The sequence below is a fragment of the Oncorhynchus masou genome, chromosome 24 (genome assembly GCF_036934945.1).
Source record: "Oncorhynchus masou masou isolate Uvic2021 chromosome 24, UVic_Omas_1.1, whole genome shotgun sequence".
Classification (NCBI taxonomy): domain Eukaryota; kingdom Metazoa; phylum Chordata; class Actinopteri; order Salmoniformes; family Salmonidae; genus Oncorhynchus; species Oncorhynchus masou.
This window is the reverse complement of record NC_088235.1, coordinates 89,859,100-89,886,291: the sequence shown is the minus strand read 5'-3', so window position 1 is coordinate 89,886,291 and position 27,192 is coordinate 89,859,100. Positions and strand designations below refer to the sequence as shown.

The 27,192-nt window shown below is 56.7% G+C and overlaps 1 protein-coding gene and 1 pseudogene across 1 annotated transcript in view; both read right to left on the bottom strand.

Moving 5' to 3' along the window:
* Positions 1-91: 91 nt before the first annotated feature.
* Positions 92-1,601, bottom strand: LOC135512972 (dynein heavy chain-like; annotated as a pseudogene).
* LOC135512971 (disabled homolog 1-like) overlaps positions 1,579-27,192 on the bottom strand; it is a 168,955-nt gene continuing 143,341 nt past the window's right edge. Inside the window, exons 8-14 of the mRNA XM_064935532.1 lie at positions 26,965-27,027; positions 26,668-26,764; positions 26,133-26,342; positions 25,668-25,840; positions 25,291-25,501; positions 24,851-25,020; positions 1,579-3,623 (exon numbers count right to left, since the gene is read on the bottom strand). Coding sequence (XP_064791604.1) covers positions 3,549-3,623; positions 24,851-25,020; positions 25,291-25,501; positions 25,668-25,840; positions 26,133-26,342; positions 26,668-26,764; positions 26,965-27,027 — 999 coding nt within the window. The 3' untranslated portion in view covers positions 1,579-3,548. The remainder of the gene's footprint in view (positions 3,624-24,850; positions 25,021-25,290; positions 25,502-25,667; positions 25,841-26,132; positions 26,343-26,667; positions 26,765-26,964; positions 27,028-27,192) is intronic.

Sequence of the window (27,192 nt, the reverse complement as noted above, 5' to 3'; positions counted from 1 at the left end):
TTCTTGATAGATGTGTGTCAGGCAGGTGAGAGAAGGGGCACACACACACACACACACACACACACACACACACAGATCACCCAGACCCAGCTGGCATTGGGATGTGTTTAATAGTAACAGTAATACATGGTGGAGACGTAAATCAACAGAAAATAAATAAGTATTCTAAAAATCCACAGTAGAATGCTATCGTATTCATCAAGATAAAAATAATGTGTCAATTTACATTAAGAAAACGTTATCTGCGGTAAGCATAAAATATGTCTAGAAATATTATGTAATCAAACAGCATGTTTCCCTTTTACTCCACTTCCTAATTTTCTTCTTCTTCATCTTTTTCTATTGTCCAAAAAGTTATTCAAGTTGTCAGTCCAGATGAGTCTAATTACGCATAGACTTTGGCCATAAAATAGGGAGTCATTGGCATCAGAGTTGATGTAGTACGAGCAGTAGCACAGACAGACAGGTTAGGGGTCGATGACAGCCAGCTATGAGTGTCTGGTGTGGTTGTGATGATGGGTAAGGGTCCTATCACTCAGACTGAGGGATGATATGAAGCATGGAGGTGGTGATAGTATGACTGTAAGAGGTTACAGGGTACATCAGTGGGAACGTGTTATTGGCACATGGATGTTGATAAACATGGATGTTGATAAACATGGATTCTGCTAAAACAGATATTGATAAACATGGATTCTGCTAAAACAGATATTGATAAACATGGATTCTGCTAAAACAGATATTGATAAACATGGATTCTGATCAAACAGATATTGATAAACATGGATTCTGCTAAAACAGATATTGATAAACATGGATTTTGATAAACATGGATTCTGATAAACATGGATTCTGATCAAACAGATATGGATAAACATGGGTATTGATAAACATGAATATTGATAAACATGAATATTGATAAACATGGATGTTGATAAAAACAGATATAGATAAACATGGATGTTGACAAATATGGATTTTGATAAACATGGATTCTGGTAAAACAGATGTTGATAAACATGGATTCTGATAAGATGTTGATAAACATGGATTTTGATAAAAACAAATATTGATAAACATGGATGTTGATAAAAAAATATTTTGATAAACATGGATGTTGATAAACATGGATGTTGATAAAACAGATATTGATAAACATGGATGTTGATAAAACAGATATTGATAAACATGGATGTTGATAAAACAGATATTGATAAACATGGATGTTGATAAAACAGATATTGATAAACATGGATGTTGATAAAACAGATATTGATAAACATGGATGTTGATAAAACAGATGTTGATAAACATGGATGTTGATAACAGATGTTGATAAACATGGATGTTGATAAACATGGATGTTGATAAACATGGATGTTGATATAATAAAAAACAGATATTGATAAACATGGATGTTGATAAAACAGATATTGATAAACATGGATGTTGATAAAACAGATATTGATAAACATGGATGTTGATAAAACAGATATTGATAAGCATTGATGTTGATAAAACAGATATTGATAAACATGGATGTTGATAAAAACAGATATTGCTAAACATGGATGTTGATAAAAACAGATATTGATAAACATGGATGTTGATAAAAACAGATATTGATAAACATGGATTTTGATAATAAAGGGCTGCAGTATAGACAAGGGCTGTGTTAAGGAATGACACTTATAGGATCATAGACAGAACAGAGGTTGAGAGAGCTACAGAAACCTAGACAGACAGACATGATGGTATTGCTTGATACCTTCTGGTTGCATAACTGAAGCCTGCCTATTTTATGGCACAGAAGTCTGTGGACAGAATGATCATTGTTATTATCATTTACAAAATGAGTTTGGCAAATCGACAATCAGCTCCTAAAGTCTTGTGACTGTATAACTCCAGAGCGGACTCCAGCGGCTTGATTGACTTAGAAAATAAACATTTCTGTTTGTCTGTTTTAATCCATATTGTACAAAAGCTATTATAGAGAATGAGCAATTCATTCACAGAATCAGTTAGTTTGGCAACATACATCCGAAGTCCGGCACTATCCGATTTGGCAATGTTCGTTCATGCCAGGCAATGCCTGTTAGGTTGGCAACATCCATGCCTCAGTGTCCATTCACTGTGAAGCCTTCCCATTCCCTCTGAGAAGAGACATTTGGAAAAACAGTGTGTGTGTGAGCAGCTCCCAGAGAGTCTGTTCCTGCATAGTGATCCAGCAGACACTCACAAAAAGGCGAAACACCCAAACAGCCAATCAGATGCCAAGATCCCAATAAACCGGCCAATCAGAAATAAGGATCTCAGCATACCAGTCCATACCAGGATACACTTGCTACAGACACTAATTTTGTCCATGTCTGATACCGCTGTGTTTGTGTTGGGTAAGGAGACAACGCTTGGCCCAGTCACCCTCTGGCAGCATAGCCTCTAGCAATGTTTGACGGAGAGAAAGAGAGAGAGAATGAAAGGCGAGTAGAAGGGGTAGATGGAGTGTTCCATCTTTTGTAAGAGGGGATGCCAGGTTGCTGCTAGAGATGAGTAACACACACACACGGCCCATAACCTATAGTTCTATTGCCCCCAGGCTCTCGCCTAAAGGAATTAAGCTTCTATGGGTTTCTATTGGCAGTTTTGGTGCCAGAGTGTCTGGAAGATGCTTTGGGGGTTGTGCAACCCACCTTGAAAATAATGATACAGTCACTTAGTTTGTTTTATTTCATGTTGAATTAGACTGTGAAAAGAGAGACAGATACAGATGTAAGATCTTAATTTGAGTCAGTTTGCTGCAGCAACAGGACATGTGAATTATTATGTGGATTATAATTAATTACATTTTTGTAGGTGTTGATACATTTTTCGTGAGTGAAAAATCAAGTCAAAATTCAAAGTGGAAATCACAAACTTCAGAAGCCTTTTTAAACCTCAAATACACTACAAGTTTAAAATGCCCTGCACTTGCAGGAAAGTTCTCCTGCAACAGTGTGATCCTACATCTGTAGAGTGGGCTCAATGATAACCTTTGATTTGAAATTCAATTAATATCCTTTAGTCTTTTTCAGGTATGAGGTACCTGTTTTCAACCCATCTCTCCCCCGTCCCCTCTTTTCTCTGTCTGAGAGGAAGAAGACTCTCTGGACTTCAAGTCCTTGAGGGCAAAGTTTCAGGATGACCAAGTGTTACTGCTGAAGCAGCCCGGGACCAAATCTGCTCTCCCTGAGAAACCTAAAGTCCTGCATCCTCCTCACACCCCTACAAACTGCCTTCCTTCCCTCAGCTCCGCATCACACACACCCTCCAACTCACTCTGGAGGGTGTGTGTAGCTTGAACCTCCCTCCTCTCCTCCCTTCAGGGGCCGGGTGGCATCGCATCCAGAGTCATTGTCAAGGAGGAGAAGAAGGTGAAGAGCAAAGACAAGGATGAGGGGAAGGTGAAATGACTAGGTAAAAAGAAGGCCGAGGTGAAGGCTGATAAAGAGAATGTGCGTTGCACACACACATGGGGTTGGTTGGTCAGCATTGGTAGGTCAGTCCAGTTTTCAGTCTCTTGATTTCCTCCCTTTGTTGATCTGGGCATAGAGAGGATCCTTCCCCTGCAGACAGAGATCCTTCCCCTAGGCAGACAGAGAGGAGACACAGTTAGCATGTTAGTATTAGCATGACCCACTGGGACTGAACACAGGTCAGCTCCTCCCTAGACTCACAGACCCTTTCTCCAGCTGCACCACATGCAGTTCCTGATGTCAACACCAGATGGCAGTAGCACCCTGCTGCAGACAGAGAGACCAGCCATAGTGCAGAGGCTGAGGGTATTGTTGCAAAGAGAGTGTGTAGCCCAATCCCAAATGGACCCCTAAACCCTACACACTTGTGGAGAGGATTTGACAGGTGTAGTAGCTTCAACTTGCCTTCTAATAGGCTTGGTGGAAGTTTCACCATATTGCTTAGACCAATAAAATCCCCTCAGATCTTCACAAGTGTGTAGGGTTTGTGTGTGTTCTCTCTCTCCCACCCACTTCAGCCTGTCAGATCCTAGCTTTGAACAATGGATCTATCACTGTCGGAGTGTGTGTTTGCACGTGCATGTGTGTGTCTGACACACGACTGTGTGCCTTCCTCCTACAGCAGCGTGTGAGTATGTGTGGAAACATATCACAGCAGGTTTGATGGAGATGTCCACAGACTACAACAGTCAGAACAGGCCTGTGTTATTACCATACACATTGTTACACTGCAATCAGCCTGTCAGCAGGGAGTTCCATAGGTTCACTCTGACACGTGATTGGCTGATTGGTCCAGCACTTCCATATCTGACTCCTAAGTGGAATGACCATATTTGAGAATTATATTGTATGCAGATGGAACCTTTGAGTGTGTGAGTCAAATACATGTACATTTGTGTGTATGTCAGTATGTGGCCGAGTGACAAGACCACAAACATACCTCTGGTCTCTCTCCTTCTACTCCCCAACCCTGGCTCCTTAGTGATTGGGTTTAGGGTTCTTCCTAGATATAAACTAATGCTAATTCATATCACCCAGTTGTTAGTGGTGACAGCCCAGTATTACTGATAAAACCACTGACACCACCTATCATTACACCCACACTATAAGAAGTAAGTGTGTGTGTGTGTGTGTGTGTGTGTGTGTGTGTGTGTGTGTGTGTGTGTGTGTGTGTGTGTGTGTGTGTGTGTGTGTGTGTGTGTGTGTGTGTGTGTGTGTGTGTGAGATAAAGGGAAGCCACTGGCATAGGAGGAAAGTCTCTACAGTACAACATTGACCATCTCCAACCCTGAACTGCAGTCCAGGACATATACATTTGACATCATATTACATTTGACATCACATAACATAACATCATGTACAGGACAGTATATACACTGAGTGTACAAACCATTAAGGACACCTTCCTAATACTGAGTTCCACCCCCCCTTTGCCCTCATAACAGCCTCAATTTATTGGTGCATGGACTCCACCAGGCGTCGAAAGAGTTCCACAGGGATGCTGGGTGGTGGACCATTCTTGATACACGCAGGAAACTGTTTGAGTTTGAAAAACCCAGCAGCATTGTAGTTCTTGACACAAACAGCACCTACTACCATAACCCATTCAAAGACACTTGAATATTTTGTCTTGCACCTTCTGAATGGCACACACACAATCCATGCCTCAATTGTCTCAAGGCTTAAAAATCCTTCTTTAACATGTCTCCTCCCTTTCATCTACACTGATTGAAGTGGATTTAACAAGTGACATCACTAAGGGATCATAGCTTAAACCTGGATTCACCTGGTCAGTATGTCATGGAAAGAGCATGTCTCCTTAATATTTTTTACGCTCAGTGTACATTGAACATCAAGATGTAGAAAATGCATCTGAGACAAACAAAATGACATCATGACAGCGTGCCCATGCATGGTGAGTTTTAAACACACACACACGTCATTTATTGAGATAGTCGCTCTGGATAAGAGCGTCTGCTAAATGACTTAAATGTAAATGTAAATACTCACACACCTCTGGTGGCTATTGGGAGAGAGAACACAGACACAACAAGCACACACACACACACACACAGACGCACAAGCACACACACGCACAGTTGCAGAATCACACAACCCAACCACAGGCAGTCAGACACACCATGCTAACATCAGAGGATGCAGCAGACAGGATAAGTGAGAGGACAAGGAACAGGGAGGGCTGGAGAGAAAGACAGAGACAGAGAATAGAGAGGGTGAACAGAAGATCAGTAAAGGTAAGGTGTGGCGGAGAAGGCAGGCTTACAGAAAGCAAAGGAAGGAGGGAGGAGAGTTAGGTTGGATAGATACCTACCCAGCACCCAGCCAGCATCTATCTAGCTGTTGGCAGGTGGACTGGTTTGGGCTGGACTAGGAACTGCAGTCTCACTGGGACAAGGAGACCCAGACCCACACACCTGGAGAGGAGAGGAGAGGAGGAGAAAAGCAGGAAGGAAGGAAGGAAAGTAAGGGAATATAGTAAAAGAGAAATAGTTGTAGTTGAAAGCAGGATATAAAAAGAGGAGATTATAGGCAGGGACAGAGCAGCAATGTACTAAAGGAGAGAAAGGACACACGCACACACTGAGGACTTATAAAACCCTTTTAGAGTGCACTCAATTGATGCCTGAAACGCTCTTTACACCTTCCTCACCACAGAGAGAGTGGGAGGATGTTTTTCTCTCTCTGGCTCTTCTTCTCTCTATACAGACATGTTTCATTAAGTTGCGTAAAACGTAATGTTGACTGTTGCTGTCTCTAATGCTGAGAATGCCCTACTTTCTCTCTCTCTGGCTTGCTCTTTTTTTCTTTCCCTTTCACTAATTCAGGTTTTGTTCCATAACAACAGGAATATGAGCTACACTGGTGGGGGGTCAGGGAGAGAGAGAGAGAGGTGGGGACAGGGAGAGAGAGAGAGAGAGAAGAGAGAGAGGTGGGGGGCAGGGAGAGAGAGAGAGGGTGGGGGGCAGGGGGAGAGAGAGATAGAGGTGGGGGCAGGGAGAGAGAGAGAGAAGAGAGAGGGGGGGGGGGTAGGGGGAGAGAGAGAGAGAGAGAGGGGGGTGGGGGGCAGGGGGAGAGAGAGAGAGGGTGGGGGCAGGGAGAGAGAGAGAGAGGGGTGGGGGGCAGGGGGAGAGAGAGAGGTGGGGGCAGGGAGAGAGAGTAGAGGTGGGGGGCAGGGAGAGAGAGAGAGAGAGGTGGGGGCAGGGAGAGAGATAGAGGTGGGGGCAGGGAGAGAGAGAGGGGGGGGCAGGGAGAGAGAGAGAGGGGGGGCAGGGAGAGAGAGAGGGGTTGGGGGGCAGTTGGAGAGAGAGAGAGAGAGGTTTGGGGGGCAGTGGGAGAGAGAAGAGAGAGGGTGGGGGGCAGGGAGAGAGAGAAGATGGAGAGAGAGAGAGGGGTGGGGGGCAGGGGGAGAGAGAAGATAGAGAGAGAGAGAGAGAGGGGGGGCAGGGGAGAGAGAAGATAGAGAGAGAGAGGGGTGGGGGCAGGGGGAGAGAGAAGATAGAGAGAGAGAGGGGGGGGGCAGGGAGAGAGAGAGAGGGGGTGGGGGGCAGGGGGAGAGAGAGAGGGGGCAGAGAGAGAGAGGGGTGGGGGCAGGGAGAGAGAGAGAGAGGGGGAGGGAGAGAGAGAGATAGAGGTGGGGGGCAGGGAGAGAGAGAGGGGGGGGGGCAGGGAGAGAGAGAGAGAGGGGGGGCAGGGGGAGAGAGAGGGGGTTGGGGGGCAGTTGGAGAGAGAGAGAGGTGGGGGGCAGGGAGAGAGAGAGAGGTGGGGGCAGGGAGAGAGAGAGGGGGTTGGGGGGCAGTTGGAGAGAGAGAGAGAGGTTTGGGGGGCAGTGGGAGAGAGAAGAGAGAGAGGTGGGGGGGCAGGGAGAGAGAGAAGATGGAGAGAGAGAGAGGGGGTGGGGGGCAGGGGGAGAGAGAAGATAGAGAGGGGGGTGGGGGCAGGGGGAGAGAGAAGATAGAGAGAGAGAGAGGGGTGGGGCAGGGGAGAGAAGATAGAGAGGGAGAGTGAGGGGGTGGGGGCAGGGGAGAGAGAATATAGAGAGAGAGGGGGTGGGGGCAGGGGAGAGAGAAGAGAGAGAGAGAGAGAGAGGGTGGGGGCAGGGGAGAGAGAAGATAGAGAGAGAGGGGGGGGGGCAGGGGGAGAGAGAAGATAGAGAGAGAGAGGGGTGGGGGCAGGGAGAGAGAGAGAGAGGTGGGGACAGGGAGAGAGAGAGAGAGAGAGAGGTGGGGGGCAGGGAGAGAGTGGGGGGCAGGGAGAGAGAGAGAGGGTGGGGACAGGGAGAGAGAGAGGGGGGGGGCAGGGAGAGAGAGAGAGGGGGGGCAGGGGAGAGAGAGAGGGTTGGGGGGCAGTTGGAGAGAGAGAGAGGGTGGGGGGCAGGGAGAGAGAGGTGGGGGCAGGGAGAGAGAGGGGGTTGGGGGGCAGTTGGAGAGAGAGAGAGGTTTGGGGGGCAGGGGGAGAGAGAAGAGAGAGGTGGGGGGCAGGGAGAGAGAGAAGATGGAGAGAGAGAGAGGGGGGTGGGGGCAGGGGGAGAGAGAAGATAGAGAGAGGGGTGGGGGCAGGGGGAGAGAGAGATAGAGAGAGGAGGGGGGTGGGGCAGGGGAGAGAGAAGATAGAGAGGGAGAGTGAGAGGGGTGGGGGCAGGGGAGAGAGAATATAGAGAGAGAGGGGGGTGGGGGCAGGGAGAGAGATAGAGAGAGAGAGAGAGAGAGGGGGGTGGGGCAGGGAGAGAGAGATAGAGAGAGAGAGGGGGGGGGGCAGGGGGAGAGAGAAGATAGAGAGAGAGAGGGTGGGGGCAGGGAGAGAGAGAGAGAGGTGGGGACAGGGAGAGAGAGAGAGAGAGAGAAGAGAGAGGTGGGGGGCAGGGAGAGAGAGAGAGGGTGGGGGGGGAGAGAGAGAGAGGTGGGGACAGGGAGAGAGAGAGAGAGAGAGAGAGAGAGGGTGGGGGGCAGGGAGAGAGAGAGAGGGTGGGGGGCAGGGGGAGAGAGAGAGAGAGAGGTGGGGGGCAGGGAGAGAGAGAGAGAAGAGAGAGAGGGGGCAGGGGGGGGGAGGGAGAGAGAGAGAGAGAGGGGTGGGGGGCAGGGGGAGAGAGAGAGAGAGGTGGGGGCAGGGAGAGAGAGAGAGAGGTGGGGACAGGGAGAGAGAGAGAGAGAGAGAGAGAGGGGGGGGCAGGGAGAGAGAGAGAGGTGGGGGGCAGGGAGAGAGAGAGAGTAGGGGGGACAGGAGAGAGAGAGAGAGAGAGAGAGGTGGGGGCAGGGAGAGAGAGAGAGGGTGGGGGGCAGGGGGAGAGAGAGAGAGGTGGGGACAGGGAGAGGGAGAGAGAGAGAGAGAGAGGTGGGGGGCAGGGAGAGAGAGAGAGAAGAGGGGGGGGGGCAGGGGGTAGGGGAGAGAGAGAGAGTGGGGGGCAGGGGAGAGAGAGAGAGAGGTGGGGGGCAGGGAGAGAGAGAGAGAGGGGGTGGGGGGCAGGGAGAGAGATAGAGGTGGGGGGCAGGGAGAGAGAGAGAGAGAGGGGGTGGGGGCAGGGAGAGAGATGAGGTGGGGGGCAGGGAGAGAGAGAGGGGGGGGCAGGGAGAGAGAGAGGGGGGGGGGGAGGGAGAGAGAGAGGGGTTGGGGGGTTGGAGAGAGAGAGAGAGAGGTTTGGGGGGCAGTGGGAGAGAGAAGAGAGAGGTGGGGGGCAGGGAGGAGAGAGATGGAGAGAGAGAGAGGGGTGGGGGGCAGGGGGAGAGAGATAGAGAGAGAGAGAGGGGGGGGTGGGGCAGGGGAGAGAAGATAGAGAGAGAGTGGGTGGGGGCAGGGGGAGAGAGAGATAGAGAGAGAGAGGGGTGGGGGCAGGGAGAGAGAGAGAGGTGGGGGGCAGGGAGAGAGAGAGAGAGGTGGGGGCAGGGGGAGAGAGAGAGGGGGGGGCAGAGAGAGAGAGAGGGGTGGGGGCAGGGAGAGAGAGAGAGGTGGGAGGGAGAGAGAGATAGAGGTGGGGGGGGCAGGGAGAGAGAGGGGGGCAGGGAGAGAGTGGGGGGGGCAGGGAGAGAGAGAGAGGGGGGGGCAGGGGGAGAGAGAGAGGGTTGGGGGGCAGTTGGAGAGAGAGAGAGAGGTGGGGGGCAGGGAGAGAGAGAGAGGTGGGGGCAGGGAGAGAGAGAGGGGGGGTTGGGGGGCAGTTGGAGAGAGAGGGTTTGGGGGGCAGTGGGAGAGAGAAGAGAGAGAGGTGGGGGGCAGGGAGAGAGAGAAGATGGAGAGAGAGAGAGGGGTGGGGGGCAGGGGGAGAGAGAAGATAGAGAGAGGGGGTGGGGGGGGGGAGAGAGAAGAGAGAGAGAGAGAGGGGGTGGGGCAGGGGAGAGAGAGATAGAGAGGGAGAGTGAGAGGGGTGGGGGCAGGGGGAGAGAGAAGATAGAGAGAGAGAGGGGTGGGGGGCAGGGGGAGAGAGATAGAGAGAGAGAGAGAGGGGTGGGGGCAGGGAGAGAGAGAGAGAGGTGGGGGCAGGGGGAGAGAGAGAGGGGGCAGAGAGAGAGAGAGGGTGGGGGCAGGAGAGAGAGAGGTGGGGGGCAGGGAGAGAGATAGAGGTGGGGGGCAGGGAGAGAGAGGGGGGGGGGCAGGGAGAGAGAGGGGGGGGCAGGGAGAGAGAGAGAGAGGGGGGGGCAGGGGGAGAGAGAGAGGGTTGGGGGGCAGTTGGAGAGAGAGAGAGAGGTGGGGGGCAGGGAGAGAGAGAGGGGGGGGCAGGGAGAGAGAGAGGGGGTTGGGGGGCAGTTGGAGAGAGAGAGAGTTTGGGGGGCAGTGGGAGAGAGAAGAGAGAGGGTGGGGGGCAGGGAGAGAGAAGAGAGAGGGGGGGGCAGGGAGAGAGAGAGGTGGGGGCAGGGAGAGAGAGAGGGGGGGGGCAGGGAGAGAGAGAGGTGGGGGGCAGGGAGAGAGAGAGAGGGTTGGGGGGGCAGTTGGAGAGAGAGAGAGAGAGAGTGGGTGGGGGCAGGGGGAGAGAGAGAAGAGAGAGAGAGAGGTGGGGGGGGAGAGGGAGGGGGGGGCAGGCGGAGAGAGAAGATAGAGAGAGAGTGGGTGGGGGGCAGGGGGAGAGAGAGAAGAGAGAGATAGAGAGAGGGGGGGGGCAGGGGGTGAGAGAAGAGAGAGAGGGGGGGGGGCAGGGGAGAGAGAGAGAGGTGGGGGCAGGGAGAGAGAGGGGGGGGGGGCAGGCGGAGAGAGAAGATAGAGAGAGAGGGTGGGGGGCAGGGGGAGAGAGAGAAGAGAGAGAGAGGGGGGAGGGGCAGGGGGTGAGAGAAGAGAGAGAGAGTGGGTGGGGGGCAGGGGGAGAGAGAGAGAGAGAGAGAGAGGGGGGGGCAGGGAGAGAGAGAGGTGGGGGCAGGGAGAGAGAGAGAGAGGGGTGGGGGGCAGGGAGAGAGAGGGGGGGGGGCAGGGAGAGAGAGAAGAGAGAGAGTGGGGGGGGGCAGGGAGAGAGAGAGAGTGGGGGCAGGGAGAGAGAGAGGGGGGGGCAGGGAGAGGGGGGGGGCAGGGAGAGAGAGAGAGGGTTGGGGGGCAGTTGGAGAGAGAGAGAGAGAGAGTGGGTGGGGGGCAGGGGGAGAGAGAGAAGAGAGAGAGAGAGGGGGGCAGGGAGAGAGAGAGGGGGGGCAGGCGGAGAGAGAAGATAGAGAGAGAGTGGGTGGGGGGGCAGGGGGAGAGAGAGAAGAGAGAGATAGAGGGGTGGGGGCAGGGGAGAGAGAGAGAGGTGGGGGCAGGGAGAGAGAGGTGGGGGGCAGGGAGAGAGATAGAGGTGGGGGGCAGGGGAGAGAGAGAGAGGTGGGGGGCAGGGAGAGAGATAGAGGTGGGGGCAGGGAGAGAGAGAGAGGGGGGGCAGGGAGAGAGAGAGAGGGGGCAGGGAGAGAGAGAGGGGTTGGGGGGCAGTTGGAGAGAGAGAGAGAGGTTTGGGGGGCAGTGGGAGAGAGAAGAGAGAGGGTGGGGGGCAGGGAGAGAGAGAAGATGGAGAGAGAGAGAGGGGTGGGGGGCAGGGGGAGAGAGAAGATAGAGAGAGAGAGAGGGGGTGGGGCAGGGGAGAGAGAAGATAGAGAGAGAGGGGTGGGGGCAGGGGAGAGAGAAGATAGAGAGAGAGAGGGGGTGGGGGCAGGGAGAGAGAGAGGTGGGGGGCAGGGGGAGAGAGAGGGGGGGCAGAGAGAGAGAGGGGGGTGGGGGCAGGGAGAGAGAGAGAGAGGTGGGAGAGAGAGAGATAGAGGTGGGGGGCAGGGAGAGAGAGGGGGGGCAGGGAGAGAGAGAGGGGGGGCAGGGAGAGAGAGAGGGGGGGGGGGCAGGGGGAGAGAGAGAGGGTTGGGGGGCAGTTGGAGAGAGAGAGAGAGGGTGGGGGGCAGGGAGAGAGAGAGAGGGAGAGAGAGAGGGGGTTGGGGGCAGTTGGAGAGAGAGAGAGAGTTTGGGGGGCAGTGGGAGAGAGAAGAGAGAGGTGGGGGGCAGGGAGAGAGAGAAGAGAGAGAGGTGGGGGGGCAGGGAGAGAGAGGTGGGGGCAGGGAGAGAGAGAGGGGGGGCAGGGAGAGAGAGAGGTGGGGGGCAGGGAGAGAGAGAGAGGGTTGGGGGGGGCAGTTGGAGAGAGAGAGAGAGAGTGGGTGGGGGGCAGGGGAGAGAGAGAAGAGAGAGGTGGGGGGCAGGGAGAGAGAGAGAGTGGGGGCAGGGAGAGAGAGAGGGGGGGCAGGGAGAGAGAGAGGGGTGGGGGGCAGGGAGAGAGATAGAGGTGGGGGGCAGGAGAGAGAGAGAGAGAGGTGGGGGCAGGGAGAGAGATAGAGGTGGGGGGCAGGGAGAGAGAGAGGGGGGGGGGGCAGGGAGAGAGAGAGAGGGGGGGCAGGGAGAGAGAGAGGGGTTGGGGGGCAGTTGGAGAGAGAGAGAGAGAGGTTTGGGGGGCAGTGGGAGAGAGAAGAGAGAGAGGTGGGGGGCAGGGAGAGAGAGAAGATGGAGAGAGAGAGAGGGGGTGGGGGGCAGGGGAGAGAGAGATAGAGAGAGAGAGAGAGAGAGGGTGGGGCAGGGGAGAGAGAAGATAGAGAGAGAGAGGGGGTGGGGGCAGGGGGAGAGAGAAGATAGAGAGAGAGAGGGGGTGGGGGCAGGGAGAGAGAGAGAGAGGTGGGGGGCAGGGGGAGAGAGAGAGGGGGCAGAGAGAGGAGAGGGGTGGGGGCAGGGAGAGAGAGAGAGGTGGGAGGGAGAGAGAGATAGAGGTGGGGGGCAGGGAGAGAGAGAGGGGGGGCAGGGAGAGAGAGGGGGGGGCAGGGAGAGAGAGGGGGGAGGGGGCAGGGGGAGAGAGAAGAGAGAGAGAGAGAGGTGGGGGGCAGGGAGAGAGAGAGAGGTGGGGGCAGGGAGAGAGAGAGAGAGTGGGGGCAGGGAGAGAGATAGAGGTGGGGGGCAGGGAGAGAGAGGGGGGGCAGGGGGAGAGAGAGAGAAGAGAGAGAGAGTGGGGGGCCGGGAGAGAGAGAGAGGTGGGGGCAGGGAGAGAGAGAGAGGTGGGGGGCAGGGAGAGAGATAGAGGTGGGGGCCGGGGAGAGAGAGAGAGGTGGGGGCAGGGAGAGAGAGAGAGAGAGGTGGGGGGCAGGGAGAGAGATAGAGGTGGGGGGCAGGGAGAGAGAGGGGGGCAGGGGGAGAGAGGGGGGGCAGGGGGGAGAGAGAAGATAGAGAGAGAGTGGGTGGGGGGCAGGGAGAGAGAGAGAGAGGTGGGGGGCAGGGAGAGAGAGAGGAGAGAGAGAGAGAGAGAGAGTGGGTGGGGGCAGGGGGAGAGAGAGAGAAGAGAGAATGGGTGGGGGGCAGGGGGAGAGAGAGAGAGGGGTGGGGGGCAGGGAGAGAGAGAGAGAAGAGAGAGAGAGAGTGGGGTGGGGGGCAGGGGGAGAGAGAGAAGAGAGAGAGAGAGGGTGGGGGCAGGGGGAGAGAGAGAAGAGAGAATGGGTGGGGGACAGGGGGAGAGAGAGAGAGAGGTGGGGGCAGGGAGAGAGAGGGGGGGGGGGAGAGAGAGAGGTGGGGGCAGGGAGAGAAGAGAGGTAGGGGGCAGGGAGAGAGAGAGAGGTGGGGGGCAGGGAGAGAGATAGAGGTGGGGGGCAGGGAGAGTGAGAGGGGTGGGGGCAGGGAGAGAGAGAGGTGGGGGGCAGGGAGAGAGAGAGAGGGGGGCAGGGGGTGAGAGGAGAGAGAGAGTGGGTGGGGGGCAGGGGGAGAGAGAGAGAGAGGTGGGGGGGCAGGGAGAGAGAGAGAGAGGTGGGGGCAGGGAGAGAGAGAGAGAGAGAGAGGTGGGGGGCAGGGAGAGAGAGAGAGGGGGGGCAGGGGGGGAGAGAGAGAAGAGAGAGTGGGTGGGGGCAGGGAGAGAGAGAGAAGAGAGAGAGAGAGGGGGGGGGCAGGGGGAGAGAGAGAGAGAGAGGGGGGGGGGGGCAGGGGGAGAGAGAGAGGGGGCAGAGAGAGAGAGGGGGTGGGGGCAGGGAGAGAGAGAGAGGGTGGGAGGGAGAGAGAGAGATAGAGGTGGGGGGCAGGGAGAGAGAGAGGGGGGGCAGGGAGAGAGAGAGGGGGGGGGGCAGGGAGAGAGAGAGAGGGGGGGCAGGGGGAGAGAGAGAGGGTTGGGGGGCAGTTGGAGAGAGAGAGAGAGGTGGGGGGCAGGGAGAGAGAGAGAGGTGGGGGCAGGGAGAGAGAGAGGGGGTTGGGGGGCAGTTGGAGAGAGAGAGAGAGGTTTGGGGGGCAGTGGGAGAGAGAAGAGAGAGAGGTGGCGGGCAGGGAGAGAGAGAAGATGGAGAGAGAGAGGGGTGGGGGGCAGGGGGAGAGAGAAGATAGAGAGAGGGGGTGGGGGCAGGGGGAGAGAGAAGATAGAGAGAGAGAGAGGGGGTGGGGGCAGGGGAGAGAGAAGATAGAGAGGGAGAGTGAGAGGGGTGGGGGCAGGGGAGAGAGAAGATAGAGAGAGAGAGGGGGTGGGGGCAGGGGGAGAGAGAAGATAGAGAGAGAGAGGGGGGTGGGGGCAGGGAGAGAGAGAGAGGGGGGGGGGAGGGGGAGAGAGAGAGGGGGCAGAGAGAGAGAGGGGTGGGGGCAGGGAGAGAGAGAGAGTGGGGGGCAGGGAGAGAGATAGAGGTGGGGGGCAGGGAGAGAGAGAGGGGGGGGGCAGGGAGAGAGAGAGGGGGGGCAGGGAGAGAGAGAGAGGGGGGGGGGGGGCAGGGGGAGAGAGAGAGGGTTGGGGGGCAGTTGGAGAGAGAGAGAGGGTGGGGGGCAGGGAGAGAGAGAGAGGTGGGGGCAGGGAGAGAGAGAGGGGGTTGGGGGGCAGTTGGAGAGAGAGAGAGAGGTTTGGGGGGCAGGGAGAGAGAGAGAGGTGGGGGCAGGGAGAGAGAGAGGGGGGGGGCAGGGAGAGAGAGAGGTGGGGGGCAGGGAGAGAGAAAGAGGGTTGGGGGGCAGTTGGAGAGAGAGAGAGAGAGAGAGAGAGTGGGTGGGGGGCAGGGAGAGAGAGAGAGAGAGAGAGAGGTGGGGGGCAGGGAGAGAGAGAGGGGGGGCAGGCGGAGAGAGAAGATAGAGAGAGAGTGGGTGGGGGGCAGGGGGAGAGAGAGAAGAGAGAGATAGAGAGAGGGGGAGGGGCAGGGGGTGAGAGAAGAGAGAGAGGGTGGGGGGCAGGGGGAGAGAGAGAGAGAGAGAGAGGGGGGGGGCAGTTTTAGAGAGAGGCGGAGAGAAAGATAGAGAGAGAGTGGGTGGGGGCAGGGTTACTTCTAGAGAGAGAGAGAGATAGAGAGAGGGAGGGGGCAGGGGGTGAGAGAAGAGAGTGGAGGGTGGGGGGCAGGGGAGAGAGAGAGAGAGAGAGAGGGGGGGGAGGGAGAGAGAGAGAGGTGGGGGCAGGGAGAGAGAGAGAGAGAGAGGGGGGGGCAGGGAGAGAGATAGAGGTGGGGGGCAGGGAGAGAGAGGGGGGGGGGGGCAGGGGGGGAGAGAGAGAGAGAAGAGAGAGAGAGGTGGGGGGCCGGGAGAGAGAGAGAGGTGGGGGCAGGGAGAGAGAGAGAGAGAGAGGTGGGGGGCAGGGAGAGAGATAGAGGTGGGGGGCCGAGAGAGAGAGAGGTGGGGGCAGGGAGAGAGAGAGAGAGAGAGGTGGGGGGCAGGGAGAGAGATAGAGGTGGGGGGGCAGGGAGAGAGAGGGGGGGGGGGCAGGGGAGAGAGAGAGAGAAGAGAGAGAGAGGTGGGGGGCAGGGAGAGAGAGGGGGGCAGGGGGAGAGAGAAGATAGAGAGAGAGTCCCAGGGGGCAGGGAGAGAGAGAGAGAGGTGGGGGGCAGGGAGAGAGAGAGAGAGAGAAGAGAGAGAGAGAGAGTGGGTGGGGGCAGGGGGAGAGAGAGAGAAGAGAGAATGGGTGGGGGGCAGGGGGAGAGAGAGAGAGAGATGTGGGGGGCAGGGAGAGAGAGAGAGAGAGAGAGAGAGAGGGGGTGGGGGGCAGGGGGAGAGAGAGAAGAGAGAGAGAGAGAGTGGGTGGGGGCAGGGGGAGAGAGAGAGAAGAGAGAATGGGTGGGGGACAGGGGGAGAGAGAGAGAGAGGGTGGGGGGCAGGGAGAGAGAGAGGGGGGGCAGGGAGAGAGAGAGGTGGGGGGCAGGGAGAGAAGAGAGAGAGGTAGGGGGGCAGGGGAGAGAGAGAGAGGTGGGGGGCAGGGAGAGAGATAGAGGTGGGGGCAGGGAGAGTGAGAGGGTGGGGGCAGGGGAGAGAGAGAGGGGGGGGCAGGGAGAGAGAGAGAGAGGGGGGGGGGGTGAGAGAGAGAGAGAGAGTTGGGTGGGGGGGCAGGGGAGAGAGAGAGAGAGGTGGGGGCAGGGAGAGAGAGAGAGAGGTGGGGGGCAGGGAGAGAGAGAGAGAGAGAGGTGGGGGGCAGGGAGAGAGAGAGGGGGGCAGGGGGAGAGAGAGAGAAGAGAGAGTGGGTGGGGGGCAGGGGGGAGAGAGAGAAGAGAGAGAGAGAGGAAGGGGGCAGGGGGAGAGAGAGAGAGAGAGAGGGGGTGGGGGGTAGGGGGAGAGAGAGAGAGAGGTGGGGGGCAGGGGGAGAGAGAGAAGAGAGAGAGTAGGGGGCAGGGAGAGAGAGAGAGGTGGGGGGCAGGGGAGAGAGAGAGAGAGAGAGAGTGGGTGGGGGGAGGGAGAGAGAGAGGGGGGGCAGGGAGAGAGAAAGATAGAGAGAGAGTGGGTGGGGGTGGGGGAGAGAGAGAGGGTGGGGGCAGGGAGAGAGAGGAGAGGTGGGGGCAGGGAGAGAGAGAGATGAGGTGGGGGCAGGGAGAGAGAGAGAGAGGTGGGGGCAGGGAGAGAGAGAGGGGGGGCAGGGAGAGAGAGAAGATGAGAGAGAGAGAGGGGGGGGGTAGGGGGAGAGAGAGAGTGGGGGCAGGGAGAGAGAGAGGGGGGGGGCAGGGAGAGAGAGAGAGGGTGGGGGCAGGGAGAGAGAGAGAGGGTGGGGGCAGGGAGAGAGAGAGGGGGGGGGAGAGAGAGAAGATAGAGAGAGTTGGTGGGGGGCAGGGGGAGAGAGAGAAGGTGAGAGAGAGAGGTGGGGGGGTGATTAGGGGGAGAGAGAGAGGTGGGGGCAGGGAGAGAGATAGAGGTGGGGGGCAGGGAGAGAGATAGAGGTGGGGGGCAGGGGAGAGAGAGAGAGTGGGGGGCAGGGAGAGAGATAGAGGTGGGGGGCAGGGAGAGAGAGAGAGAGGGGGGGAGAGAGAGAGAGAGGGGGCAGGGAGAGATAGAGAAGAGAGAAGAGAGAAAGAGTGGTGAAAAAGAGAGAAGAGAAGAGAGAGAGGGGTGGGGGCAGGGGGAGAGAGAAGATAGAGAGAGAGAGAGGGGTGGGGGGGCAGGGGAGAGAGAAGATAGAGAGAGAGGGGGTGGGGGCAGGGGAGAGAGAAGATAGAGAGAGGGGGTGGGGGCAGGGGGAGAGAGAAGATGGAGAGAGAGAGAGGGGGTGGGGGGCAGGGGGAGAGAAGATAGAGAGAGGGGGGGGGGGCAGGGGGAGAGAGAAGATAGAGAGAGAGAGAGGGGTGGGGCAGGGGAGAGAGAATATAGAGAGAGAGAGGGGTGGGGGGGGCAGGGAGAGAGAGATAGAGAGAGAGGGAGATAGAGAGGGAGAGTGAGAGGGGGGTGGGGGCAGGGGAGAGAGAAGATAGAGAGAGAGAGAGAGGGGGTGGGGGCAGGGGAGAGAGAAGATAGAGAGAGAGAGAGAGAGAGGGGGTGGGGGCAGGGGGAGAGAGAAGATAGAGAGAGAGAGGGGGTGGGGGTGGGGGAGAGAGAATAGAGAGAGAGAGGGGGTGGGGGCAGGGGGAGAGAGAAGATAGAGAGAGAGAGGGGGTGGGGGGCAGGGGGAGAGAGAAGATAGAGAGAGAGAGGGGTGGGGGCAGGGGGAGAGAGAAGATAGAGAGAGAGAGGGGGTGGGGGGCAGGGAGAGAGAGAGGGGTGGGGGGCAGGGGAGAGAGAAGATAGAGAGAGAGAGAGAGGGGGTGGGGCAGGGGAGAGAGAAGATAGAGAGAGAGAGAGAGAGAGGTGGGGGCAGGGGAGAGAGAAGATAGAGAGAGAGAGGGGTGGGGGGGCAGGGGGAGAGAGAAGATAGAGAGAGAGAGGTGGGGGCAGGGGGAGAGAGAAGATAGAGAGAGAGAGGGGGTGGGGGCAGGGGGAGAGAGATAGAGAGAGAGAGGGGTGGGGGGCAGGGGGAGAGAGAAGATAGAGAGAGAGGGGTGGGGGCAGGGGGAGAGAGAAGATAGAGAGAGAGAGAGAGGGGTGGGGGCAGGGGGAGAGAGAAGATAGAGAGAGAGAGAGAGAGTGGGGGCAGGGGGAGAGAGAAGATAGAGAGAGAGAGGGGTGGGGGCAGGGGAGAGAGAAGATAGAGAGAGAGAGAGAGGGGGTGGGGGCAGGGGAGAGAGAAGATAGAGAGAGAGAAGATAGAGAGAGAGAGAGAGGGGGGTGGGGGCAGGGGGAGAGAGAAGATAGAGAGAGAGAGAGAGTGGGGTGGGGGCAGGGGAGAGAAGATAGAGAGAGAGAGGGGGTGGGGGCAGGGGGAGAGAGAAGATAGAGAGAGAGAGAGAGAGAGAGAGGGGGTGGGGGCAGGGGAGAGAGAAGATAGAGATAGAGAGAGGGGGGGGCAGGGGGTGAGAGAAGAGAGAGAGTTGGGGGGGGGCAGGGGGGAGAGAGAGAGAGAGAGAGAGGTGGGGGGCAGGGAGAGAGAGAGAGGTGGGCAGGGAGAGAGAGAGAGAGAGAGGTGGGGGGCAGGGAGAGAGATAGAGGTGGGGGGCAGGGAGAGAGAGGGGGGGCAGGGGGAGAGAGAGAGAGAAGAGAGAGAGAGGTGGTGGGGGCCGGAGATGAGAGAGAGGTGGGGGCAGGGAGAGAGAGAGAGAGAGAGGTGGGGGGCAGGGAGAGAGATAGAGGTGGGGGGCCGGGAGAGAGAGAGAGGTGGGGGCAGGGAGAGAGAGAGAGAGAGAGGTGGGGGCAGGGAGAGAGATAGAGGTGGGGGGCAGGGAGAGAGAGGGGGGGCAGGGGGAGAGAGAGAGAGAGAGAGAGAGAGGTGGGGGGCAGGGAGAGAGAGAGGGGGGGCAGGGGGAGGTGAGAAGATGAGAGAGAGTGGGGGGGGGAGGGAGAGAGAGAGAGAGGTGGGGGGCAGGGAGAGAGAGAGAGAGAGAGAGAGAGAGAGAGAGAGTGGGTGGGGGCAGGGGGAGAGAGAGAGAAGAGAGAATGGGTGGGGGGCAGGGGAGAGAGAGAGAGAGAGGTGGGGGGCAGGGAGAGAGAGAGAGAAGAGAGAGAGAGAGTGGGGTGGGGGGCAGGGGGAGAGAGAGAAGAGAGAGAGAGAGAGTGGGTGGGGGCAGGGGGAGAGAGAGAGAAGAGAGAATGGGTGGGGGACAGGGGGGAGAGAGAGAGAGAGAGGTGGGGGGCAGGGAGAGAGAGAGGGGGGGGCAGGGAGAGAGAGAGGTGGGGGGCAGGGAGAGAAGAGAGAGAGGTAGGGGGCAGGGGAGAGAGAGAGATGTGGGGGGGGGAGAGAGATTAGGTGGGGGGCAGGGAGAGTGAGAGGGTGGGGGCAGGGGGAGAGAGAGAGGTGGGGGCAGGGAGAGAGAGAGAGAGGGGGGCAGGGGTGAGAGGAGAGAGAGAGAGTGGGTGGGGGCAGGGGGAGAGAGAGAGAGAGGTGGGGGCAGGGAGAGAGAGAGAGGTGGGGGGCAGGGAGAGAGGAGAGAGAGAGAGGTGGGGGGCAGGGAGAGAGAGGGGGGGGGCAGGGGGAGAGAGAGAAGAGAGTGGGTGGGGGCAGGGAGAGAGAGAAGAGAGAGAGAGAGGAAGGGGCAGGGGGAGAGAGAGAGAGAGAGGGGGGGTGGGGGGTAGGGGGAGAGAGAGAGAGAGTGGGTGGGGGGCAGGGGGAGAGAGAGAAGAGAGAGGTAGGGGGCAGGGGAGAGAGAGAGAGAGGTGGGGGGCAGGGAGAGAGAGAGAGAGAGAGAGAGAGAGAGTGGGGGGTGGGAGAGAGAGAGGGGGGGCAGGGAGAGAGAGAAGATAGAGAGAGGGTGGGGGGTAGGGGGAGAGAGAGAGGTGGGGGCAGGGAGAGAGAGGGAGAGGTGGGGGACGAGGGAGAGAGAGAGAGGTGGGGGCAGGGAGAGAGAGAGAGAGGTGGGGGGCAGGGAGAGAGAGAGGGGGGGCAGGGAGAGAGAGAAGATAGAGAGAGAGAGTGGGTGGGGGGTAGGGGGAGAGAGAGAGGTGGGGGGCAGGGAGAGAGAGAGGGTGGGGGCAGGGAGAGAGAGAGAGGTGGGGGCAGGGAGAGAGAGAGAGGTGTGGGGGGCAGGGAGAGAGAGATGGGGTTGGAGAGAGAGAAGATAGAGAGAGTCACCATTATGGGGGAGAGAGAGAGAGAGGAGAGAGATGAGGTGGGGGGCAGGGGGAGAGAGAGATCTGGGGGGCAGGGAGAGAGATAGAGGTGGGGGGCAGGGAGAGAGATGAGAGGTGGGGGGCAGGGAGAGAGAGAGAGTGGGGGGGCAGGGAGAGAGATAGAGGTGGGGGGCAGGGAGAGAGAGAGAGAGGGGGCAGGGAGAGAGAGAGAGAGAGGGGGGCAGGGAGAGAGAGAGAGAAGAGAGAAGAGAGAAAGAGATGAAAAAGAGAAGAGAAGAGAGAGAGGGGTGGGGGCAGGGGGGTGAGAGAAGATAGAGAGAGAGAGGGGGTGGGGGCAGGGGAGAGAGAAGATAGAGAGAGAGGGGGGGGTGGGGGCAGGGGGAGAGAAGATAGAGAGAGGGGGTGGGGGCAGGGGGAGAGAGAAGATGGAGAGAGAGAGAGGGGGTGGGGGGATTATCTGAGAGAAGATAGAGAGGGGGTGGGGGCAGGGGGAGAGAGAAGATAGAGAGAGAGAGAGGGGTGGGGCAGGGGAGAGAGAATATAGAGAGAGAGAGGGGTGGGGGCAGGGGAGAGAGAAGATAGAGAGAGAGGGAGATAGAGAGGGAGAGTGAGAGGGGTGGGGGCAGGGGAGAGAGAAGATAGAGAGAGAGAGAGGGGGGTGGGGCAGGGGAGAGAGAAGATAGAGAGAGAGAGAGAGGGGTGGGGCAGGGGGAGAGAGAAGATAGAGAGAGAGAGGGGGTGGGGGCAGGGAGAGAGAAGATAGAGAGAGAGAGGGGTGGGGGCAGGGGGAGAGAGAAGATAGAGAGAGAGAGGGGTGGGGGGTGATTAGGGGGAGAGAGATAGAGAGAGAGAGGGGTGGGGGCAGGGGGAGAGAGAAGATAGAGAGAGAGAGGGGGTGGGGGCAGGGGGAGAGAGAAGATAGAGAGAGAGAGGGGGTGGGGGCAGGGGGAGAGAGAAGATAGAGAGAGAGAGAGGGTGGGGGAGAGAGAAGATAGAGAGAGGGGGGTGGGGGCAGGGGAGAGAAGATAGAGAGAGAGAGAGAGGGTGGGGGGGGGGGAGAGAGATAGAGGAGAGAAGATAGAGAGAGAGAGAGAGGGGTGGGGGCAGGGGAGAGAGAAGATAGAGAGAGAGAGAGGGGGTGGGGGGCAGGGGAGAGAGAAGATAGAGAGAGAGGGGTGGGGGCAGGGGGAGAGAGAAGATAGAGAGAGAGAGAGAGAGAGAGTTGGGGGTGGGGGGGCAGGGGGAGAGAGATAGAGAGAGAGGGGGTGGGGGCAGGGGGAGAGAGAAGATAGAGAGAGAGAGAGAGAGGGTGGGGGCAGGGAGAGAGAAGATAGAGAGAGAGAGAGAGAGAGAGAGAGGGGTGGGGGGGCAGGGGAGAGAGAAGATAGAGAGAGAGAGAGAGGGGTGGGGGCAGGGGGAGAGAGAAGATAGAGAGATAGAGAGAGAGGGGTGGGGGGCAGGGGAGAGAGAAGATAGAGAGAGAGAGAGATGGGGGTGGGGGCAGGGGAGAGAGAAGATAGAGAGATAGAGAGAGGGGTGGGGGCAGGGGGAGAGAGAAGATAGAGAGATAGAGATGAGAGGGGTGGGGGCAGGGGAGAGATTATAGAGAGAGAGATGTGGGGGTGGGGGAGAGAGAAGATAGAGATAGAGAGAGGGGGGTGGGGGCAGGGAGAGAGAAGATAGAGAGAGAGAGAGGGGTGGGGGCAGGGTGGTGAGAGAAGATAGAGATAGAGAGAGGGGGTGGGGGCAGGGGGGTGAGAGAAGATGAGAGAGAGAGGTGGGGGCAGGGGGAGAAAGAAGATAGAGAGAGAGAGATGATGATGGGTGGGGGCAGGGGGAGAGATGATAGAGAGAGAGGGGTGGGGGCAGGGGGAGAGAGAAGATAGAGAGAGAGAGGGGGGTGGGCAGGGAGAGAGAAGATAGAGAGGGGAGAGTGATGATGTGGGGGCAGGGGAGAGAGAATATAGAGAGAGAGAGGGGTGGGGACAGGGGAGAGATAGAGAGAGAGAGAGAGGGTGGGGCAGGGGGTGAGATAAGATAGAGAGAGGGGGTGGGGGCAGGGGAGAGAGAAGATAGAGAGAGAGAGAGGGGGTGGGGGCAGGGGGAGAGAGAAGATAGAGAGAGAGAGAGAGAGAGGGGTGGGGGCAGGGAGAGAGAGGGGTGGGGGCAGGGGAGAGAGAAGATAGAGAGAGAGAGGGGGGTGGGGGCAGGGGAGAGAGAAGATAGAGAGAGAGAGAGGGGGTGGGGGCAGGGGGAGAGAGAAGATAGAGAGAGAGAGAGAGAGGGGGTGGGGGCAGGGGGAGAGAGAAGATAGAGAGAGAGAGAGAGAGGGGGGTGGGGGCAGGGGAGAGAAGATAGAGAGAGAGAGAGGGGGTGGGGGCAGGGGGAGAGAGAAGATAGAGAGATAGAGAGAGAGAGGGGTGGGGGCAGGGGAGAGAGAAGATAGAGAGAGAGGGGGTGGGGGCAGGGGGAGAGAGAAGATAGAGAGAGAGAGGGGTGGGGGCAGGGGGAGAGAGAAGATAGAGAGAGAGAGGGGTGGGGGCAGGGGGAGAGAGAAGATAGAGAGAGAGAGGGGTGGGGGCAGGGGGAGAGAGAAGATAGAGAGAGAGAGGGGTGGGGGCAGGGGGAGAGAGAAGATAGAGAGAGGTGGGGGCAGGGGGAGAGAGAAGATAGAGAGAGAGAGGGGGTGGGGGCAGGGGGAGAGAAGATAGAGAGAGAGGGGGGTGGGGGCAGGGGGAGAGAGAAGATAGAGAGAGAGAGGGGTGGGGGCAGGGGGAGAGAGAGATAGAGAGAGAGAGGGGTGGGGGTGGAGAAGATAGAGAGAGAGAGGGGTGGGGGCAGGGGGAGAGAGAGATAGAGAGAGAGAGGGGGGGGGCAGGGGGAGAGAGAAGATAGAGAGAGAGAGGGGGGTGGGGGCAGGGGGAGAGAGAAGATAGAGAGAGAGAGGGGGGGGGCAGGGGGAGAGAGAAGATAGAGAGAGAGAGATGGGTGGGGGCAGGGGGAGAGAGAAGATAGAGAGAGAGGGGGGTGGGGGCAGGGGAGAGAGAAGATAGAGAGAGAGAGGGGTGGGGGCAGGGGGAGAGAGAGAAGATAGAGAGAGAGAGGGGTGGGGGCAGGGGGAGAGAGAGAGGGGTGGGGGCAGGGGGAGAGAAGATAGAGAGAGAGAGAGAGAGAGAGAGAGAGAGAGAGGGGTGGGGGCAGGGAGAGAGAAGATAGAGAGAGAGAGAGAGAGAGAGGGGGGGGGGCAGGGGAGAGAAGACTGGCATACAGAATCAATGGTAGATCGCTTCCAATTCAGTTTTTTTCTACCATTGTCAGGTTTGTGACCCCAGTGCTTTCCCATTCCTCTCTCTATGTATCTCTGTTTCACAGCACTGTTTCTGTACCTACCTACCTCTCTCATTCACTCTGTCTCACACTTTCCCATTCCTCTCTCTATGTATCTCTGTTTCACAGCACTGTTTCTGTACCTACCTACCTCTCTCATTCACTCTGTCTCACACTTTCCCATTCCTCTCTCTATGTATCTCTGTTTCACAGCACTGTTTCTGTACCTACCTACCTCTCTCTCATTCACTCTGTCTCACACTTTCCCATTCCTCTCTCTATGTATCTCTGTTTCACAGCACTGTTTCTGTACCTACCTACCTCTCTCTCATTCACTCTGTCTCACACTTTCCCATTCCTCTCTCTATGTATCTCTGTTTCACAGCACTGTTTCTGTACCTACCTACCTCTCTCATTCACTCTGTCTCACACTTTCCCATTCCTCTCTCTATGTATCTCTGTTTCACAGCACTGTTTCTGTACCTACCTACCTCTCTCATTCACTCTGTCTCACACTTTCCCATTCCTCTCTCTATGTATCTCTGTTTCATAGCACTGTTTCTGTACCTACCTACCTCTCTCTCATTCACTCTGTCTCACACTTTCCCATTCCTCTCTCTATGTATCTCTGTTTCACAGCACTGTTTCTGTACCTACCTACCTCTCTCTCATTCACTCTGTCTCACACTTTCCCATTCCTCTCTCTATGTATCTCTGTTTCACAGCACTGTTTCTGTACCTACCTACCTCTCTCTCATTCACTCTGTCTCACACTTTCTCATTCTCTCTCTCTCTCTAGCTCTTGAATCCAGGTAAATAATAAATATGAATTGCCCTAGGAAAGACACTAGTTCATCAGTTGAATAATAACATAGTGCTATAGAGGAAGTGATGTATGGAGCTACCTGTTAACATTAATTAATGATCTGACACCTCCAGCAGCTCAATTAACACTTTACTGGCCACACACACACACACACACACACACACACACACACACACACACACACACACACACACACACACACACACACACACACACACACACACACACACACACACACACACACACACACAAGTAGCCAGTCACAGAGATGAACTAGTCCATAGTGCTGCTACACAGCCTATTCATCAACAGATCTCATTTCATACACACACACACACACACACACACACACACACACACACACACACACACACACACACACACACACACACACACACGTACTCACCGCATCCTCCTCTCCACTTCGACTGGGGCTGCCCTCGACTTCACCGAACGAGTCATCTGTGGAGGGGTCGGTGGCGTCTGTGGGGGGGTCACTGATGTGGTCAATGTGGTCACTAACGTGAGACGCCGCCGATTTAGATGGAGAACTCTGTCTGGGGGCCGGGGTCGGAGCTGGGGGAGGAGAGGGGGAAGGGGTGGAGAGAGATGGGATGAAAGTACAGAGATTCAGCATTCTTCTGGAGTTCCCAGCAACTGTCTCTCTGCAGTTTTATTGATGATCATGACAAATTACAACTAATTAAATGAGATACAGAAAATCAAAAAGACAGGGAGGCAAAAATGAAGGTAGAGCGGTATGAGGGGTGAAGGTAGGAGACAACTTCCAAACAGAGAGTCATTTAGCTATAAACACAAATCAAACAGCCATGAGTGTGTACATACGTGAGTTAGTGGAGGGAGTGGTGGAGGTGACAGGAGTGAGGTTGAGCTGAGAGATGTCAAAGTCGTCACAGTCATATGTATCGGTGACGGTCCCCACACGGCTGAAATAGGAGCTGAAGGCATCCGAGGTCCCAGCTAGACAGGGGTGCTGGTCCCCCATCTTAGCAGGCATGGCAGGGGGCTTCGCTAGCTGGAAGTCCTTAAACATCTCCTACAGAGGGAGTAGAGGATGTTAAAGACACACTGTGACATTTTGTGTTGTATAGAGTTTTTGTGTCTTGGCCAGGCCATTACTATCAATGTGAATTGGTTCTCCAATGACTTGCTTGGTAAATAGCATATTTTATTTTTTAATCTATAGAATACAATTCTCCTACCTTGCTCATCCTCTGCCGCTGCCTCTCTGCATGCTGTGGACTTGAGGCTGATGAGGGGGTGGGGTTAGAGGCAGCGCTGGCAGATGATAGGCTGTCACAGGGTTGATTGACAGGGAGGAACATGGCAGGCAGAGATCCTGGCTGGGCTGGGAGGTAGGCTGTAGCAGGGAACCCTAGATGCAGGACAATACACTTTACTCTGTGTGTGTGTGTGTGTGTGTGTGTGTGAGAGCATGTGCACACGTTAGTTCATCCCTGTGTGTGTGTGTGTGTGTGTGCGTGTGTGAGAGAGAGCATGCGCACGTTAGTTCATCCCTGTGTGTGTGCGTGTGTGAGAGAGAGCATGCGCACGTTAGTTCATCCTTGTGTGTGTGTGTGTGTGCGTGTGTGAGAGAGAGAGAGCATGCGCACGTTAGTTCATCCCTGTGTGTGTGCGTGCATACATACATGTTTGTGTGTATATACCTGCTCCCGTCATAGCGGCCCACTGCTGCTGTGTAGCAGGGAAGAGGTTGGCCTGGCCCCAGATGAGAGGCTGGCCTCCAGGCAGGACCTGGGCTACAGAGAGGGACTGACCCAGGGGGGACTGGACCCCAAACAGAGGACCTGCCTGGGCAGAAAAAGCCTGCTGCGACCACACCTGACCTGTAGGTACCGCTCCCATCGCCACATATCCTGGGCAGAGAGAGTCGACGAGCGAGTTATACACATGCACATAGCACACACACATGCACACACACATACATATAAACACAGAGTACCCCATTTACCACTGCAGTACAGTGACCTACTTTAGCCTGTAGTTAATATTGTGTCTTAATGGTCCTACTGAACTATGGTCATTACGTCCACAATGAACCTCAGTCATTATCATGCATAGATTTATTCAGACAGTCCCAAACTCATAGAACTACACAGACTCATTATAACTGACTCATCTCTTCTCAGAGCTGCTTGTTCCAACTCTGCTGCAAAGAGGAAAGGAGAGATGAGTTCCTACCTGAGGGTACAGAGGCGGGGTTGAAGGGGTTGAAGAGTTCTGCGAGGGGCTGCAGGCCCAGAGACGGGTCCAGGGTGTTGGCTGGAGAGGCAGGGGTCTAGGGTGGGAGGGAAAGGGAGAGGAACAGGTTAAAACCACTTTATTCCCACAGGGGAGCCAAACGGACACACACACACAACACACTACAGTATACTGTATGCTTGGTTCTGCCAGCCAGTACAAACAACAACATGATTCCTCCGTCAGATAAACCAGGTCAAAGGTCATGAGAGAGAGAGGGGAGGAGGGTGTACTCACAGAGGGGGAGTAGATGTCCGGGAGTGTGGAGATGTCTCCGAAAAGCTCTAATTGGTTGATATTCTGCCAATCAGAAAGAGAGTTCATAGCCGTCAGACGTCATGGCTACAATAGCAACGTACAGCATTTCATGTCCCAACACACATGCAACACCTTTCACGAAAAGACGGCACACGCAACATGCCTCACACAACTTGGTACCTACGTCTGTGTGGCAGTGACACCATC